This window comes from Dromiciops gliroides, chromosome 6, assembly GCF_019393635.1.
Source record: "Dromiciops gliroides isolate mDroGli1 chromosome 6, mDroGli1.pri, whole genome shotgun sequence".
NCBI lineage: Eukaryota > Metazoa > Chordata > Mammalia > Microbiotheria > Microbiotheriidae > Dromiciops > Dromiciops gliroides.
In genome coordinates, this window is record NC_057866.1 from 277,816,003 (window position 1) to 277,834,031 (window position 18,029).

The 18,029-nt window shown below is 46.9% G+C and overlaps 1 protein-coding gene across 1 annotated transcript in view; it reads right to left on the reverse strand.

The window, feature by feature from the left end:
- Nucleotides 1-18,029, reverse strand: part of PDGFRL (platelet derived growth factor receptor like) — a 45,735-nt gene that overhangs the window by 1,701 nt on the left and 26,005 nt on the right. The window contains exons 3-5 of the mRNA XM_043971772.1: nt 7,588-7,739; nt 3,351-3,641; nt 2,028-2,167 (exon numbers count right to left, since the gene is read on the reverse strand). Of these exons, the coding sequence (XP_043827707.1) occupies nt 2,028-2,167; nt 3,351-3,641; nt 7,588-7,739 (583 nt within the window). The remainder of the gene's footprint in view (nt 1-2,027; nt 2,168-3,350; nt 3,642-7,587; nt 7,740-18,029) is intronic.

The window sequence follows — 18,029 nt, forward strand, 5'->3', positions numbered from 1 at the left end:
GCATCACTTAAAAAAAAAAAAGTGAGCCCAGGAGATGATGGTAGAGAGAATGTTGGACCATTCAGTGTGGTTTGGGCAGAGAAATGACAGACAACTCAGAAATGTTATACCTCAGCTTTCTGCAAGAAGAGTCAAAGGCACAGAATGCACCAATGAACACCAACTGGATTAAATCAAATCAGTGGATCTCTTAATAGATAGAAACAGCCACATGGGAACAGCCCCTGGCTGGGCTGTCACTGGGCAGTCAAGCTGTAAACTCATGAGAGCAAAGGTTAACACCAAATTAGAAATCTGAAGATGCTCCAATCTGACCTAATCAAGTGATGAAGTGGGGGAGAGAAGAAATGAACAAAAGAAAGGACACCAATGTGGACTGTTTCCTATAGATGTGTAACTGATGTAAAGCAGTCACTATAAGCAGGAAGCTACGAGTGTCCTGAAAGTCCCTCAGTCAGCAAGCTTTTGATCAGCTTACAAGGCATAGACAGGGCAGCCAAGAGCAATGCCCGTGTAGAGAATGAAGTCGTTTGAAAACTTGTAGAAGAGGAGAAAGATTGTCATTTGGTAGCACTTTGTACCCCAGCAAAGGTTCAGCAGAGGCTGGTGGACTCAAGAAGAGGTTTTTTGGGCCTGCCTTTATCCTATCCATTAGTCCCTTCTCTTTACTGGTTTTCCCTCCCTCCTCTCCTGTCCCTAACTCTCTCCATCTCTGCATCTCCACCAGTTTCCTAGCTGATTGATGCCTCCATTTCAGAGGTAAAAGCCAGGAAGCGAGAGAAACCAGCCCTCACCGTGAATTAATTGGGGTAGCCCGATGCATGGAGTAAAGAGAGACCCAGGCTTCCCAACAGGCACCCCATGCTACCTCTTGAAAGGACAGTGGATTCAGAATTAATTGTGGTTAATTAAACCCTACAGGCCATCCTGACAACGGTTCCCTGGTGATGTTGCTGGTGGTCTCCCTTCCCCACCCTTCTTTGGAGGGGTCACTCCCAGCCATAGGCTGAGAGGGTCTGGGTTTGATTTTTGGCTTTGCAGGGGCCCTCTCTGAACCTCAGCTTACCCATCCATACGATGGGGTGGCTGATCCCTAAGGTCCCCCCTAGCTGTAAGTCCTATGGGGCAATGGACTAGAAAGGCATTTTTTTACTTATGTGCTAAGCACTGCACTTGCAGTGGGAATGTAAATAGAAAAACCTGATATTCTAGTGAGAGGAGGTAACACTGGTAGGAAGACATAGCAGCAGTGTGGATGGCAAGGGCTGGGGGCCTTTAGGAGCTGCGGCAATGCCTGGAGGTGCAGAGGACACAGTGTGTGGGGGAGTGAACCACACATCCCTGATCCCCAGTAAAAGAACAAGCTGCCCTGGGGCCCAGGGAGGGGGTCTCCAGCCCTGTAGGTCTACCAGTAGAGGCTGGCCAGCCACTCAGCAGGGCCCTGGGTCCTTCTTAGGCTCCAGAATTCTCTGGATTCTAGCTACCATCTTCCAGACCAGGAAGGTGGGACTGGGGGATGGGCAGAGCAGCTGTCTAGGCCCTGAGACCCTCATGGCGGGGGGGGGGGAGGGGGACAGACTTCAATGCATCAGGAAGGAAGGGGCTGAGCTGAGCACTCAGTGGAACCCGGCAAGAGGGGAAGGATTTCTGGGCTCATTCATCTGGGCTGGAAGGGGAGGTAGAGATAGTCACACTCAGCTCCTCTGTTACTAGATCCAAGGCCACGAAGGCCTGGCTCTGAGGACTGTGGTGGCTCACGAAATCACAGAGAATGCCCCTTCCGTTCCCTGCGGCCACTTGCCTGTGCTGATGGCCATAGCCAGGCTTCTTCTGGCTGCTCCCCCACCCCCCCGCCCCAGGATGGTGAGCTCCTTGAGATCAGGGACTCTGTTTGACCTTCCCTCAGCCCGGTGCCTGGTACAGCATGCTTGTTCATTGACTACCTCACAGCCCAAGTAGGCGGGAGCTTCATCGGGTTCTAAAGGGCTCACCTTCCTTGCTGGAGGGAGGGGCAGGGGACCACTCACCTTCAGCCCTGGGTATATCCACCGGAATTCCACCTCGACGTCTGGCTCTCCCAGGACAGTGCAGAGGACGGTGATGTCATCCCCGCCATTCACTCTGTTGGAGGACGCCGCGATGGTGGTGGAGGGGGGCCCGCTGGGGACTAGCAGACACAAGATTCAGTCAGGGGTAGAGCAAAGCAGATCCTGAACTTGGGCCTCCCTGAAGTTTGAACCCAAGTCTTGGGCACTGCCTCTCTCTTGCTGATTTGCTTTGGACCCTTCCTTTGGGTCCAACTCAATATAGGCTTCACTGTGCTCTTCTGCAAAAGGAGGGGCTGGATGTACTTGTCTCTAAGCCCCCTTCAGGTCTGTAACTACAAGGCACCACAGCTTCTTTTGTTGTTTGTTTTGCAGGGCAATGAGGTTTAAGTGACTTGCCCAAGGCCACACAGCTAGTAAGTGTCAAGTGTCTGAGGCCGGATTTGAACTCAGGACCTCCTGAATCCAGGGCTGGTGCTTTATCCACTGCACCACCTAGCTGCCTCCCCCCCCAGCTTCTTTTAAGGAGAGGAAGCTACTCTGCCTGGGTAAATCAAGAGAGGAAAAGGTGGGCAAGGACAGCACATGTGTGGAGCTAGCAAGGGGTGCATGGAAGACGAGGAGCCTGGAACATGAGGTCAGGAGCCATGGGAGGGAGCAGTGGGCTGTGGACTGAGGTCAGAAAGTACAGGGGAAAGGCAAAAGAGAACCTTCAAAGGTTAAGTCTGAACCTGAGAGTCAGCCTGAAGGAAGGTGCATGGACTGTCTGCTGCTCAAGGGATAAGGCAGTGAGCTCCCTGTCACTGAAGGTGATCATCTGTTTGGCTAAGATGTCACAGAGGGGACTCCTGTTGGGGTCTGGGTCGGACCTAATGCCTCTGAGCTTTCTTCTAACTGACATTCTGTGCTTCTAAGGGCTACAAGCATGTTGCCCTTGACTCTCAGGTCTCACCCTGGAAAAGTGCTCACCTCAAAGCTTCCATTCCCCAGCCTGATCCCAAGCTGTCTCTTTCCGGGAAAAGCCCCCTCAGTATTCTTTGCCTCAGTGTCTCCTTCTATAAAATGGACATAGAGTCACGGAATCTCAGAGCTGGGAGGGGCCTCAGGGGCCACCTTATCCAAGCTGTCCCTGGCCAGATAAGTGGTAAGGTGGCTTCTACTTGAATATTGAGATTCAGAACTCACTCCCTCCTGCAGCAGCTCAGTCTAGTCTTGGCTAGAAGGCAATGCACTTCCCTAAACCTCCTGCAGGTGTGACATGAGGCAATCCTGACTCCCTGGAAGAGGCATCAACGCAGTTCTTACCTTCAACATAGAGCAGCTGGTACTTGATGGAAATCTGGGGGGCCCCGTGGGCCTCTGCCCGGCAGTAGACCACCCCTTGGTGGTCAGGCTGAGGATGCAGGTAGACAAAGCCCCTCCTCATGTCATAGATGATGCTGCCATTGCTCTGGATCTCCTTGGCTGGGAATTCCCTGTGTAGGGTGACCTTGGCCGATGGCACGGTCACACGGCAGGGGACGATGGCTTCTCTGTCTGGGTTCAGGTAGACCACGCCGAAGTAGCTGGGAGAAGGCACGAAGAGCTCACCTTTCTCTGCAAAGGGAAGCGTGGGCACCAGGCTCATTCCCGGGCACCCACCTGAGTCCCTCTGACAAGAACAGTACAAGGGAAGGGACCCCCAGAATGTTAGTTCTATTTGGAAAGGAAACTACATTCCCCCTTTCCATCTCCCTCTGCTGGCAGCCGGGGCTGTTCCCGTCTATTAAAAAGAAGACCAAGAGTATTTTAAAAATAATACTTGATTGATATCTATTGGTTTCTGCATCACATCCATTTCCTAATGTATTTCCTCCTCCCTCCCCCACCCAAAGAGTTAGAGCTCGTAACAAAGAATAGGAAAGAAGCGGGGCAGGAGGAAAGAAAGCAAAACTAGCCATCACATCTGCCAGCTCTGATAGTGTATGCAGTGTTCATCACCCAGAGATCCCCACCCCTTGGCAAAGAAGGGAGGGGGAGGTGCATTTTCTCTTGTCGTCTTTGGGACCAGGTTTGGTTCCTAACTGTTCTTTGGTCTTTCTATTTACATTGTTGCTATTTTTAGCTCTGTCATTTTCCTGGTCCTGATAACATCACACTGTATCAGATGTATGTCTTATCATGCTTCTCTCATGCCTCATAGTCACTCCCGTTACACAGCAACATGTTGTTACATTCCCACACCATGGCTTCTTAGTCATTGTCCATTTGATGGGCATCTCCTTGGTTTCTGCCTCTTTGCTACTCCAAAAGCACCGCCACGAATATTGAAGACGGGGCGACTTTCTTCCTCGGGGTGTGTTCCTGGAAGTGGAATCTGTGGACTAAAGGGGGTGGCTATTTTAGTCCCTTCCTTCACATAACACCCAGTGGCTTTTCAGAATGGTTGGACCAGTCCACAGCTCCAGCAACAGTGAGTCTGTCCCCATCCCTTCAGCATTGACTATCCGTCATCTCTGCCCTCAAAAATGAAACCTCAGTTCTTTGAAGTTCCATTTTTTTGTGTTAGTAGTGATGTGGAGAAATCTTTCTAGTTTGTAATTCTTCTTTGGAGAATAAAGGAGTACTTCTTTTAATAACCTGCCGAAGCACATCTCTTGGAGCAAGTCGGAGGACTGACGTGGCATTTGGCTTTCTTTTCTTTTCTTTTTTTTTTTGGGGGGGGGTGAGGCAATTGGGTTTAAGTGACTTGCCCAGGGTCACACAGCTAGTAAGTGTTAAGTGTCTGAGGCCGGATTTGAACTCAGGTCCTCCTGACTCCAGGGCTTGTACTCTATCCACTGCACCACCTAGCTGCCCCTCTATAGGATTTTAATTCCAATATGGCGACTTCCATTTATGTATTCATCCCTTTCACAAGGTGTTTGTCCATTCTTCTGCTAAGGAGCTTCTGTGCACTGATTAAGGTTGGTCCTGAGATGATCCACACATTGCTTGGGCTCAGGATGATGCTTTGGGAGAAGGTGGCACAGGCTTCTGGAGGGCTGAGAGCAACCCCATGTAGGAGGAGGAAGGCAGGAGAGGAGGGCATCAGGGAGGTTACAGCATGTTACTGGAGGGGTGGCGGAGGAGACACCCTCACTGATGTGAATGGCTAGAAGAGGTAGTGGGGCATCCATGTGTCTGAAATGTCAGGAAGTTCTGAAGCAAGTTGGGTACCATTGAATCTCTGAATCTGACCTGTCACACCTGGACAGGTATGGTTCCCCTCTGGATCCTGCCAAGTGCTGATGCAGCCTCTGCTTGGAGATGCCCAGATATCTCAAGGCAGCCCATCCCACTTAGGAATCACCCTCACTGTGAGGAAAGTTTTCATTCCAAGGAGCCGAAATCTGTCTCTCTGCCATCTCCCTGTAGGTCCTTGTCCTGTCCTCTGGAACAAGTCTATTGTTTCCATGTGACTGAAGGCCCTTCAAATGCTTGAAGAAAACCATCATCCTCCCTCCCCTCCACACACCTCACCCCCTACTATTTTCCTGGTAACCACTTCCGGCTCTGACACCAGGTTGTCACAGGCCCTCAAGGAACTTGTGATGTGGTCCTACTGTGTGAGGAAATTATGAGGCAAAGATCTTTGGCTACAGTGACCCCACAAGGGCTCTGGGACATGCCAGGTTGGAGAAATGGGCAGCAGTGACTTCATTACAAATCACTCCAGTAACAACTGCACACAGTCAGCCTGTACTCCTACATACCACCAGGTGCTGTAGTATAGGGGGAAGAATCAGAGGACCTGGGTTCTAATCCTGATTAATGTGGCTGCCTCTCTCCAACCCTCCCCCCACACTGGGAGGAAGCAGAACCAATGCTGCTAGTTCGATTTTGTCCAAGAGGGAAGGGAGACTCATGGGCAGTGACCTCATCGGCCAAAGGATACACAAGTGAGTGAGAAGATGGGTTGGATTCAAATCCAGGGCTGTGACTCCAGGCCTAATGCTCCATCTATTAGGGAGTGTTATTGAACAATAATCATTTTGGACTCTAAGAAGCACAGAACTCTGCAAAGGAGGTAGGGAAACTGAGGCTCAAAGAAGTGAAGTAACCAGAGCAGAGGGACACCAGGGGCTGAGGGCTTTGTAACCTTTTCCCAGTTACGTCTCCTCTCTGGTCTGTGTTATTTCAGATGACCATCAAGGTGGCTTAATGGGTAGCACCGGCCTTGGAGCCGGGAGGACCCAAGTTCAAAGCCTGCCTCAGCCACTTCCCAGGAGCTAAAAAATGGGGAGGTGAAGTCCCTTGCCTAGGGTGTCATAGTAAGGCGGGACTTCAAGGCCAGCTCTCTGCTGGGACAGCGGACGGTGTGTGGGGGAAGAGGCGAGGAGTCTGTGTGGGGCAGAGGGAGAGGCAGAAATGGAAGACTTGGTTTCATTGGCCTCTACTATAGACCACTCGGACTGTTCAGGAAACAACACAGGCCTAGCCCTGAATCACGAGGGAGTAGATTTTATCTGGACACCAGCTAAGGCCCTCCTGTCCTCTCCTCTCCTGTCCTCTCTTGTCCTCTCCTGTCCTCTCCTCTCCCTCTCCCTCTCCCTCTCCCTCTCCCTCTCCCTCTCCCTCTCCCTCTCCCTCTCCCTCTCCCTCTCCACTCCCTCTCCACTCCCTCTCCTCTCTCCCTCTCTCTCTCTCTCTGTCTCACTCCCTTTCCTCTTTCTTTGTCTCTCTGTCTCTTTCTTCTTTCTTTCCCCCTGCCCCCTTCCTTCCCTGACTGTGAGGTTGTGAGCTCTTCTCTTTGCTCCTCATTGCCAAGCTGCAGAGAGCCCTGGGATGTGGAGAAGATTGGGGAGCTCATTCCATAGCAGTAAGGCCCTTCAAGAGTCCTCAATTGGACCCACAGATGCCCCTGTGGAGGTCAGGGTCGGGGAGTAATTTTACCTTTTTTCTCAAGGGATATAACAAAGTTGCAGGTGTGCCCTCTATACACAATTCTCTAACTGGATCAAATAAGGTAATATTATTATCTCGTGTGAGGAAGTAGGGAGTAGTGGAAAGAACCAAAGGACCTGGGTTCAAATCCTGACCTGACTACTTACTACCTTAAGCAAGTTACTTCAATTCTCTGGGCCTCAGTTTCCTCATTTGTAAAGTGTGTGTGTAGAGATCAGCTGACTTCTCAGCGCTCTTCCTGCTCTAAATCTGTGGCTTCTAAAATGGTCGTATGTCTTGAGGAAAGCTCTGGGCTGAAGCCCTGCCATCTACCACACGTGCCAGGGAGTCCCTTGAAGTCAGGCCCGGGTGCCTTGGGGACCTCTGGTACCCCATGAACTGGTTCTCTCTCTGCTGGTATGTGAAGCCCCAGCTCTCTACTCTGCTCAGACCCAGAACCTGCAGCTGTGGCCTAAACTCGACCATCTGGTGGCCTCCCCATGGCCAGCCAGCCTGGGCCTAGTCACTCCAGGACCATTTTCCAAGGCCTGAGAGTCTGGCAGGCACCAGCACAGGAAGCAGAGCTGGGCCGGGTGAGCCCCTGGCTGGGACGAGGGACTGGGGCCCTGTGTCTTACCTGTAAAAAAGATGTAGGTGGCCCCTGTCTTGGTGTCATCCTTCCTGCACACGTAGCCACTGCACACCTGCAGCCAGCAGCTGTATTCCCCAGTGTCGGCTGCCGTGGCGTTCACCAGGATAAGCTGCCCGTAACGGTCGTGTTGCTTCACACTAGTAATTGATCAGACACGAGGCGGGGTCACACCCGGCTGGGTAGAGGGGCTTCTTGGCAGACCCCCCCCCCCCCCCGTTACCCCTCCCTCTGGGACTCACTGGTTGGGCCTGAGCTGCCTTTTCTGATGACATCCTGTGGCAATTTAAGACAGTACAGTGTGTTCAAGGAAGAGGAAGAGGAAGAGGAAGGAGAGGCTGGGTGGAGAGGACAGGGATGGCCAAGCCTGTGGACTGATTTTCATTTTCAGCTTTTAGAAAAAAGGGGGTGGGAAAGTCATCTTTCCTTTAAGGAAATCAAATGAAAATTGTTTTCAAAGGAAGGAGATTCCCATGAGACTTCCAGGAGGAATTTGTTCAGAGCTCCATCCATTGCCTTTGGAGCAATTTAACCAGCTCAAGATGTTGTCTGAGGAGGGCATTGGGATTTCTGGATAGGAATGGCAGGCTCTAGGTCCTTCTATCCTTTGCTTCACCAGTGACCAGGGTTCCAGCCATCAAGTGATACCTTTCTCTTTTCTGCCCTCCTCCCCCCACAGCTGGCCACTGACCTTGACCCCATTCCTACTTCTTCAGGAAATAAACCAGAATCCTCCCTCCACTCAGTCCATGAGACCTACCCCCAACACCTTCCAGATGGTGGTGGGCCACGCCCTCTTCCCTCAGGAGCCAGCATGGCTGCTCATAGCACTTGGATGAACAGGGAGTCCCCGGCTAGAATCCTGGTAATATGGAGGACCAATAGGCCTTACTCTCAGCCCTGCTGCTGAGCCCTCCCATCCACGCTGTTTTCCCCAATGAGAACATGAGCTCCTTGAATACTAAGGCACTGTCTCACTTTTCTGCCAAAATCCCCAGAGCTCACTGGGCACACAGCAAGCACATAATAAAGGCACAACATTCATTCATTCACTAACCACCTGCATCTGAGCCCTCATCACCTCTCCCCTCCTAATTGATCTCCCTGCCTTAAACTTCTTTCTGCTTTGGGACATCCATCTTAATATTCCTAAATCACATCTCTGGCCATGCCTTTCTCCTTCTCAAAAAGCTCCCCTTTCTCCCTAGTACTTTATATTTGGCGTTTAAAACCTGTCACAGGCTGGTCACAGACTCCTGTTATGATTCCCCATCATTCCCAAAGCACACAAGCCAATGGCATTAGATGTAGCCTTCAGATCACCCATGCAGAAAGTATGGGGAGTGAATGGGGCGAATCAGGAAGCTTCCCCAAGGAGGAGGATTCAATAGTAGAGGTTTCAGACTTAGGGAGTCAAGACATTCACCAGAGCCCACTCCCTCCCTCCATCTCCCCAAAGCAGAAGAGCTGATGTATTCTCAGCCTGCCTTCATGACCCCATTCCTAAAAAACTGGAGACAACAATGAGGGGAACAGACCTTCTCTACTGGATTTTTTTTTTCGGGACAATGAGGGTTAAGTGACTTGCCCAGGGTCACACAGCTAGTAAGTGTCAAATGTCTGAGGTTGGATTTGAACTCATTTCCTCCTGAATCCAGGGCCAGTGCTCTATCCACTGTGCCACCTAGCTGCTCCTGAAAAGTCTTTTTTTAAAGCTTAAGTAGTTTCATGACTTTATTATTTTTCTTTCTTTTTTTCCTTTATTGAGCATTCTGTTTTCCCCAATTACATGCAAAAACAATTTTAATGTATATTTTTAAAACTTTGAGTTCCAAATTCTCTCCCTCCCTCCTGCCCCAGCTTTGAAAAGGCAAGCAATTCAATATATTTTATGCATGTATAGTCATGCAAAACATTTCCATATTAGTCATGTTGTAAAAGAAAACAGACAAAAAGCCTCAAGAAAAATAAAGTAAAAAATATGCTTCAATCTGCATTCGGACACCATCAGTTCTTTCTCTGGAGATAGCACAAGTCCTTCATAGTTGTCTTGGATCATTGTATTGCTGAGAATAGCTAAATCATTCATAGCTGATCATCCCTCACATTTCTGTTATTTTCTACACAATGTATGTCACTTTGAATCAGCTCATTTGAATCTTTCCAGGTTTTTCTGAGGGAATCCTGCTCATCATTTCTTATGACACAATAATATTTCATCCTAATCACATACCACAATTTGTTCAGCTATTCTTCAATTGATGGGCAACCCCTCAATTTCCATTTTTTTTGCCAACAGAAAAGAGAGACTATAGATACTTTTCGTGCCTATAGGTCCTTTTCCTTTTTTGTTTTTTAATCTCTTTTTGCACACAGACCTAATAGTGCTATTGCTAGGTCAAAGATATGCATGATTTAATAGCCCTTTGGGAATAGTTTCAAATTGCTCTACAGAATGGCTGAATTGGTTTACAACTCCACCAACAGTGCAATGATATCTTATTTTCCCCATATCCCCTCCAATATTTGTTATTTTGCTCTTCTGTTTTATTAGCCAAGGTATGAGATAGTATCCCAGAATTGTTTTGATTTGCATCTCTCCAATCAATAGTGAGTTAGATAATTTTTTTCATGTGGCTATAGATAGCTTTACTTACTTCATCTGAAAAAATTTTCATATCTTTTGATTATTTATCAATTGGGAAATGGCTGTTATTTATATAAATTTGACTCTATTCTCTATATGTTTGAGAAATGAGGCCTTTATCAGAGAAATGTGCTTCAAAATTTTTTCATGCTTACTATTGCTAACTGTATTTACCACCATCCTATTCCCTCACCCCCATTTATTCTATTTTCTCTCTCCTTTTACTCTGTCCCTCCTAAAAAGTGTTTTGTTTCTGACTACCTACCTCTTCCCCCAATATGCCCTCCCTTTTATCATCCACCCCACTCCTTATCTCCCTCCCCTCCCGCATTCCTGCAAGGTAAGATAGATTTCTATACCCAATTGAGTGTGCATACTATTCCCTCTTGAAGCCAATTCTGATGCAAGGTTCACTCACTCAACTCACCTCTCTCATCCTCCCCCTCCACTGCATAAGCTTTTTCTTTTTTCTTTTATGTGAGATAATTTACCCCATTCCACCTCTCCCTTTCCCTTTCTCCCAGTGTATTACTCTCATCCCCTAATTTTTTTATATATGATCCCTTCATATTCAACTCACATATGCGCCTCTCTCTCTCTCTCTCTCTCTCTCTCTCTCTCTCTCTCTCTCTCTATATATATATATATATATATATATATATATATATATATATATATATATATACTCCTTCCAACTGCCCTAATAATGAATGAGAAAGATATATAAAGAGAAAGTTCTTATGAGTTACCAGTATCATATTCCCATGTAGGAATATAAATAGTTTAACCTTTTTAAATCCTTTTTTGGAAGATGATTTCAGCATATTCTTCTGTGGGTTTTGCTGCTCCAGAGATTGTCTTATGGCATTATTTGGATGTTTTTTGGAGCAATCGTGTCATGAGTTCAAGAGCTCACTGCCTTTCCTCCACCATCTTTGCTCCGCCCTGGAACAATAGAGATTCTAAAAAGAACACTATCTCTACATGTGGGAGAGACCTCAGAGGCTATTACAGGTGGGGAAACTGAGGCGATCTGCCCAAGGTCACCCAGGCAGTAAGTATCAGAGTTGGGATTTGTCCCCAGGTCCCCTGACTCCTGAGCCCATGCTCCCTCCATTGTACCTGCAGGAGGAAAAAAGAGACCCCGTGGGGGCCAGCATCAAGTCCAGCATAGAGAAGGAGATTAAAAGCAGGTGCAGTTTGGTACATGGCCTAGATGTTAATATGCATGATGAGGAGGCTAGCCAAGATTCAGTGGTTTCCTATTGAATTCAGGAGCAAGATGACAGAACCCTCTCCAGGAGACATGAGCAGCATGGGTCTCACGGGGAGGGATTGGAAAAGATGCCTAAAGAGAATGAGGCCCTACCTGGGGAGCCCTATAGCCAACTTCCATTTTAAAAACACATTTATAGAAGACAGAACCAATGGAAACTGACCATGGGTGAAGGGAAGATTATACACGCTTGTTGGCACACAGTTGTCTGAGAGGCATTTAGATTTGGTAAACTTTACCTAGATATAAAATGTGCTTCAAGGAAATCTTCCAAGTCTTCCAGTCAAAAAGTTAAGGAGTCCAAAGAACTCACACTTCTCAAATCATGATAAAACAGACTAATAATATGAGAACTGTCTGAGCATTGAATCTGAAATAAGTTTTAGAAAAAATAAAGAGAAAAGGAGAGCGGGCTGGGTAATCCCAAAGGAGAGCTCTGATCTTTGCTAAAATTCCAAGGTAAAGATACTTACATAATTATTTGCAACAGAGGTTGTTAAAGTTTGAGTTAATGTAAAATATTTATAAGTATTAATATGTAACAGAGAAATTGTTAGAGTGACAAAAATAAGAAAGGATAGATTTCCTTTTGGGGTTTTTTTTGTTGTTGTTGTTGTTTTTGGTGAGGCAATTGGGGTTAAGTGACTTGCCCAGGGTCACACAGCTAGTAAGTTTAGATTTCCTTTTGATAGAATAAAAAAAAAAATCAAATATAGTCAATGAAATGGCAAATGAACTAAATCCCCCTGATCAAATGACATATTTACAAAATGGATTGTTTTTCACTTGTTAACACTTATTGTTTTTAATTAATTAATTTTTTTAGTGAGGCAATTGGGGTTAAGTGAATTGCCCAGGGTCACACAGCTAGTAAGTGTTAAGTGTCTGAGGCCGGATTTGAACTCAGATACTCCTGACTCCAGGTCCGGTGTTCTATCTACTGCGCCATCTAGCTGCCCCTTAACACTTATTTTTAAGTTATGAGTCCCAAATTCTCTCCTTCCCTCCAGCTCCTCCCACACCCAATTGCAAAGTCAAGCAATGTGATACCCATTACACATGTGATGTCATACAAAACACATTTTCTATTAGCCAAAAAACCAAGAAAAATAAAGTGAAAAAATGCTTTAATCTGTACTCAGAGATCATAAGTTCTCCCTCCCGGGGGTGGACAACATCCTTTATTATGAGTCCTTTGGAACTGCATCTATCAGGGTAGCCAGGTTGTTCAGAGTTGATAAGCTGGAGAAGGAAGTAACAAACCACTCCAGTATCTTTGCCAAGAAAACCCCAAATGGGGTCACAAAGAGTTGGACACAAAGAACTCTCAGGTGAGTGGCACCTCCTCTGTACCTTATGTAATTTTAGAGAATTGTTTGGAGCAGAGGTCTTGGGGCCCACATGTCCCAGTACCCCTAAACTAAACTTAAATGTAATTGGGAAATATTTTACAAAATAAATAAAAATACAATAAAACATAGTTAAAGCTAATTTGTGGTTTTCTAAATCAATATGCAGCCCAAAGAGATCCTTACATATAGTTTAACAGCCTCTACTTCTATGTGAGTGTCACACCATTGAGAGATTAAGTGATTTGTCAATTTGTGTCAGAGATAGGACCAGAACCCAGGCCTTCCTAGCTTTCAGGACAGTTCTCCATCTCCTATGCCACACCACCTCTCTGTTTTTAGGAAACATTCAGAATCCAGAAGGACTTCAATGTCAAAGACTTACAGTGATTTTCCCCACTGGGGAGTCCCAGAAACTCAGGAAGGGATTGCTGGGGTGGAAATGATAAGACTTTGAGTGAAAGTAAGCACTTCCTCCCCAAAGTTTATGCTAGAGGAAAGGGAAGCCATGCATTTGCTTACAGGCACCCTAAATTTGGAGAAATCAGATTTCAAAGGGTTCTGAGGCAGGGTTATTCATCCCACGGAAAAAAGGGATTAAAAATGGAAGGAAGGGAGGAAGCTAGGTGGCACAGTGAATAAAGCACCAGCCCTGGATTCAGGAGTACCTGAGTTCAAATCCGGCCTCAGACGCTTGACACTTACTAGCTGTGTGACCCTGGGTAAGTCACTTAACCCCAATTGCCTCACAAAAAAAAATGGAAGGAAGGAATTATTTAATCTCATTTGACCCTCACACCAACTCTGGGAGATAGGTGTTATTTTGGGAAAACTGAGGCAGACAAAGGTTAAGTGACTTGCCCAGGGTCACACAGCTGGTATCCATGGTCAGATTTGAACTCAAGGCTTCCTGACTCTAGAAACAGTGCTCTATTACTCAAGACACAAGAAAAAGAAAATTCCATAAAGAAAAAGGGAACGTTGTTTAAAGAGACTAATGTAATTATTCAGGGGACTCACCCACTAAACTTGATCTATTAAAAGACACGTAACAGCAGCAGTACTGTCCAATGATCAACTGTGAAAGACTCAGCTGCTCTGATCAACTCAATGATCCAAGACAATTCCAAAGGGCCCATGATGGTCAATGAAGCTGCTCTCCCCTTCTAGGGAGAGAACTGGTGGACCCTGAGTGCAGATCAAAGCAGATTTTTTTCACGTTCTTTATTTCTCTTGCCTTTTTTGGGGCAACATGACTAATATGGAAATGTTTTGCATGACTTTGCATGTACAATTGATATCCTAATGCTTGCCTTATCAATGGGTAGGGGAGGGGTAGGAGGAAGGGAGATAATTTGGGGAACTCAATTTTTAAAAAATGAATGTTAAAAATGAATAATTTTTTAAAATTAAAAAGAGCATAAGTAAAATAAAAGTACAGATGATGGAAGCAAGATCAGACACCTAGCACAGGGAAATCAATACAAAAGCATAGCATTGCCCCCTAAGAATGATGTCAGGGGCTCTGTGAAAGCTCAAGACAAGCTGGGCTCACGAGAGGAATTTGGGCCAAGAAATGAATTCTTAGTTAAGTGACATTAAGACAAGAAGAAGCGCAAAATGGGCAGAGAAACTGCTTCTCAGAGGTGATGGGTCAGTGAGAATGAATGTGAGGAAGGAAACTCCAGCGCAATTAAGTGATATTGAAAGTGGCTGAACAGCTGGGACCCAAAGAAGAGGCACTAATTGCCTGAGGTCAGCTCACAAGGAGGTCTCAGTGAAATGCCCCAGGGATCTATGCTGGGCTCTGTGCGGTTTCACCTTTTTATCAGGGGTGCTCGTTCCCAATCCTTACTTTATTTCTCTTTACTCTGCCTAGGAGAATGACTGGAAATGATGAGAAAATGCCTCATATGAGGGAAGCTGATTCTCGAGCAAGAAGATAATGGGAGGTCACACAGCTGCCTGACCCAGGTGACTTAGCTTCTTGGATACCGAAAGACCTGGTACGTGGGGTTGACAGCGATCTTAGAAGGATGGAGACTGGGAGAGGTGCCCAGCACTGCTGCAGGGCAGTGATGCTCCTGATTCTCCAAAAAGGGAAGAGAATGAAGTCTGTTATACGAAGGCCAATGAGCATGATTTCAGGGACAGCCTTCATTCTACATCCATCAATCAAGGAAAGCATTGGTCAATCCCTGCCAAGGAAGCTGAACCCCAAAGCACTGGCCAGTGTGGTTCCATCCTGAGTAGGTTGGGCTAGGAGAACATTAATTCCTTTTGGTAGCCAGGGTATTAACTTGGTCAGTAGATGGGGAACGGTGCAGATATCACTGGCATTTTATCAAAGCACTTCAAAAAAAACCCTCATGTTATTCTTGTGGTAAAGATGGGGAGAATAGGCAATGATAATATTAAATGAATTGGAAACTAGCTGAATGGCTGGACCTAAAGAGGAGTCAGTCATCACAGGATGTCGACTCAAAAGGAGGTCTCTAGAGGAGGGTCCCTGGGATCCGTGCTTGGCTCTGTGGGTGCTCTTTTATCTTTTTATCAGTGACTTAGATTAAGGCATAGAGGACAACCTTATCAGATCTTCACATGCCACAAGCTGGTAGGGACAGAGGACATACTGGATGAGAGAGTCGCGATCCAAGAAAGACTTTGAAAGGAGAGAACATTGCGATGAATCGGAGAAGACAAAATTTAATAGGGATGGATGTGCCATCTTAAACTTGACCCATACCGTGTGGACCATCCACTAACAACCCCCTCCTCCACCCAGATCTCTTTCAGACCAACTACAATCAGTCGTGCTTGTCCACCATCTTGTACCTATGAAGTCCATTTTTAACACAAGGGTAGTAATGTATATCTCCTGAATTTCAGCTTATTTAATTTGGTCTTTGCTTGGTTCTCCAGTCTCCTTTGTTGCAATAGCTGCTGGTCGTCAGCCTGCCTCAGGTCTCTCCCCACTCCTGTCTATCCTCACTTCAGCCAACAAAGGGATTTTCCTAAAGCTCAGCACTCTCTCTCTCTCTCCCTCTCTCTCTCTCCCTCTCTGTCTCTGTATCACACACACATACAGTCTCACACACACACACACTCACAGACATACTACACACACACACACACACACACACACACACACACACACACACACAATGCTCTAGTGGCTCCCCATTTACCCTAGGATCAAATATGGAATTCCCTGTCTTGGTTTAAAAGACCTTCACGTCCTGCCCTCCACACCCCCCCCCCCGCCCACCTTTCCAGCCTTACACCTTATTCAATCCGGTGACACGGGCCTCCTGGCTGTTCCACGAACTTGACCCTCCATCTCTTGGCTCTGTTCCCCATTCCTGGAATATTCTCCCTCCTCTTCTCCGACTCCTGACCTTCCCGGCTTCCTTGAAGTCGCTACTAAATGCCTACCTCCTACAGGAAGCTTCTCCAAGCACTTTTTATTCTAGAGCCCTCACTCAGCTGACTACTGTCTATTTATCCTGTCTATAGCTTGTTTGTTCATATGTGTTTGTTGTTCCCCTCCCCCCCATTAGATTTTTTTTTATCCCCATCACTTAGCACAGTGACTGGCACCAGTAAGCACTTAATCAATCCTTGTTTTGTTTTTGCTTTGAGGCAATCAGGTTAATGAACTTCCCTGGGGTCACACAGCTAGTAAGTGTCTGAGGTCATATTTGAACTCAGGTCCTCCTGATTCCAGGGCTGGTGCTCTGTCCACTGTGCTTTAATAAATACTTGTTGACTGGTTCCCAAACCAAGCCAATATAGGTCTTTTTGAGGACTGACACTGAGAAGTAGGTTATCTCTACCTTCACCCAAGTTTTTGATAAAAATATGAAATAGTACAAGAAACCCCTTGAGCATTCCAGTACAGACTTCCTTCGGAGGTGCCATCTAGTTACTAGTGACTGTTCTTTCATGCCCCCAAACCGGAAGGGACATTGGAGACTATGTATTCCATTGTTCCCATTTTCCAGAGGAAAAAACTGAGGAGTAGCAATTCACCCAAAGTCACACAGGTAGGTGGATTTGATCCCAGACCAGATGCCGGCCTGCTTATTGACTGGGTTATTATTTATTTATTATTTATTTATTTTTTGCCTTTTTTTTTTTTTAAAACAGGGCAATGGGGGTCAAGTGACTTGCCCAGGGTCACACAGCTAGTGTCAAGTGTCTGAGGTTGGATTCGAACTCAGGTCCTCCTGAATCCAAGGCCAGTGCTTTATCCACTGTGCCACCTAGCTGCCCCATTGACTGGGTTATAACAGGGCTTCGTTCAGGTATGCGTTGCACTGGAGGGCGGCTGGAGTCCCAGCTCTTGGATTCAGTGTCAGTACAAGGTGATTTGAGTTGGGTGGCTGGTGGAGGGGAGGCACTGACACCTGGAGGGATCAGGAAAGGTCATGTGGAGGGGGTAGGGGCTGAGCCATGCTCTGAAGGGTCCCAAGAGAAGGAGGTGGGCTAGTCCACTGTGGCTCACTTTTCAGGAAGTCGGCTCATCTTTGGGAGATCACTGTTTCCTTTCTAGGTCCATTGGGAGACCTTCTAATGAAACTTCTCAACTGTTCCCAGCACTCCCTGTCAAATTCTTAGTCCTACCATTGGCTGACTCTGATCTCTCCTCTTTTGAAGGCCATTCTCCAGACTTTCTCCACGAGGCCCCAGAAGCCCTGGAATTCACACACTGGTGGTATCATCTACACCTGCGCCTCAACCTCTGACTGAATGGCTCCTCCCAGCACCCCCATGTCCTAGCATGGGTGCCTTCATTTTGGTCCCCCCCATCCCGCCCTTCCTTTTCAGCTGCCTTTTGCATGTTGTCTTACTCTATTCCAATGTAAGCTCCTTGCAGGCAGGGTTGGTCTTTCTTTCGGCTTGTATCTGTATTCCCAACCCTTAGCACAGTGCCTGGCACATAGAGTCTACTCAATGTTTGTTGACTGACTGACTGACAGATTGAAAGCCAATGTGCTCTGGAGCCCCTCCCCTTCTTTCCAGGAGTCTTCCAAGACCAGACCTACCAGCTCTTCCCATACTCAGGCCCAGACCAATACCAAGAGAAGATGTTTGGACTCCAAATGCTCCTTCCACACAGCAATGCTGTCTCTCATAAGTCAAAAGCTGCCAACTG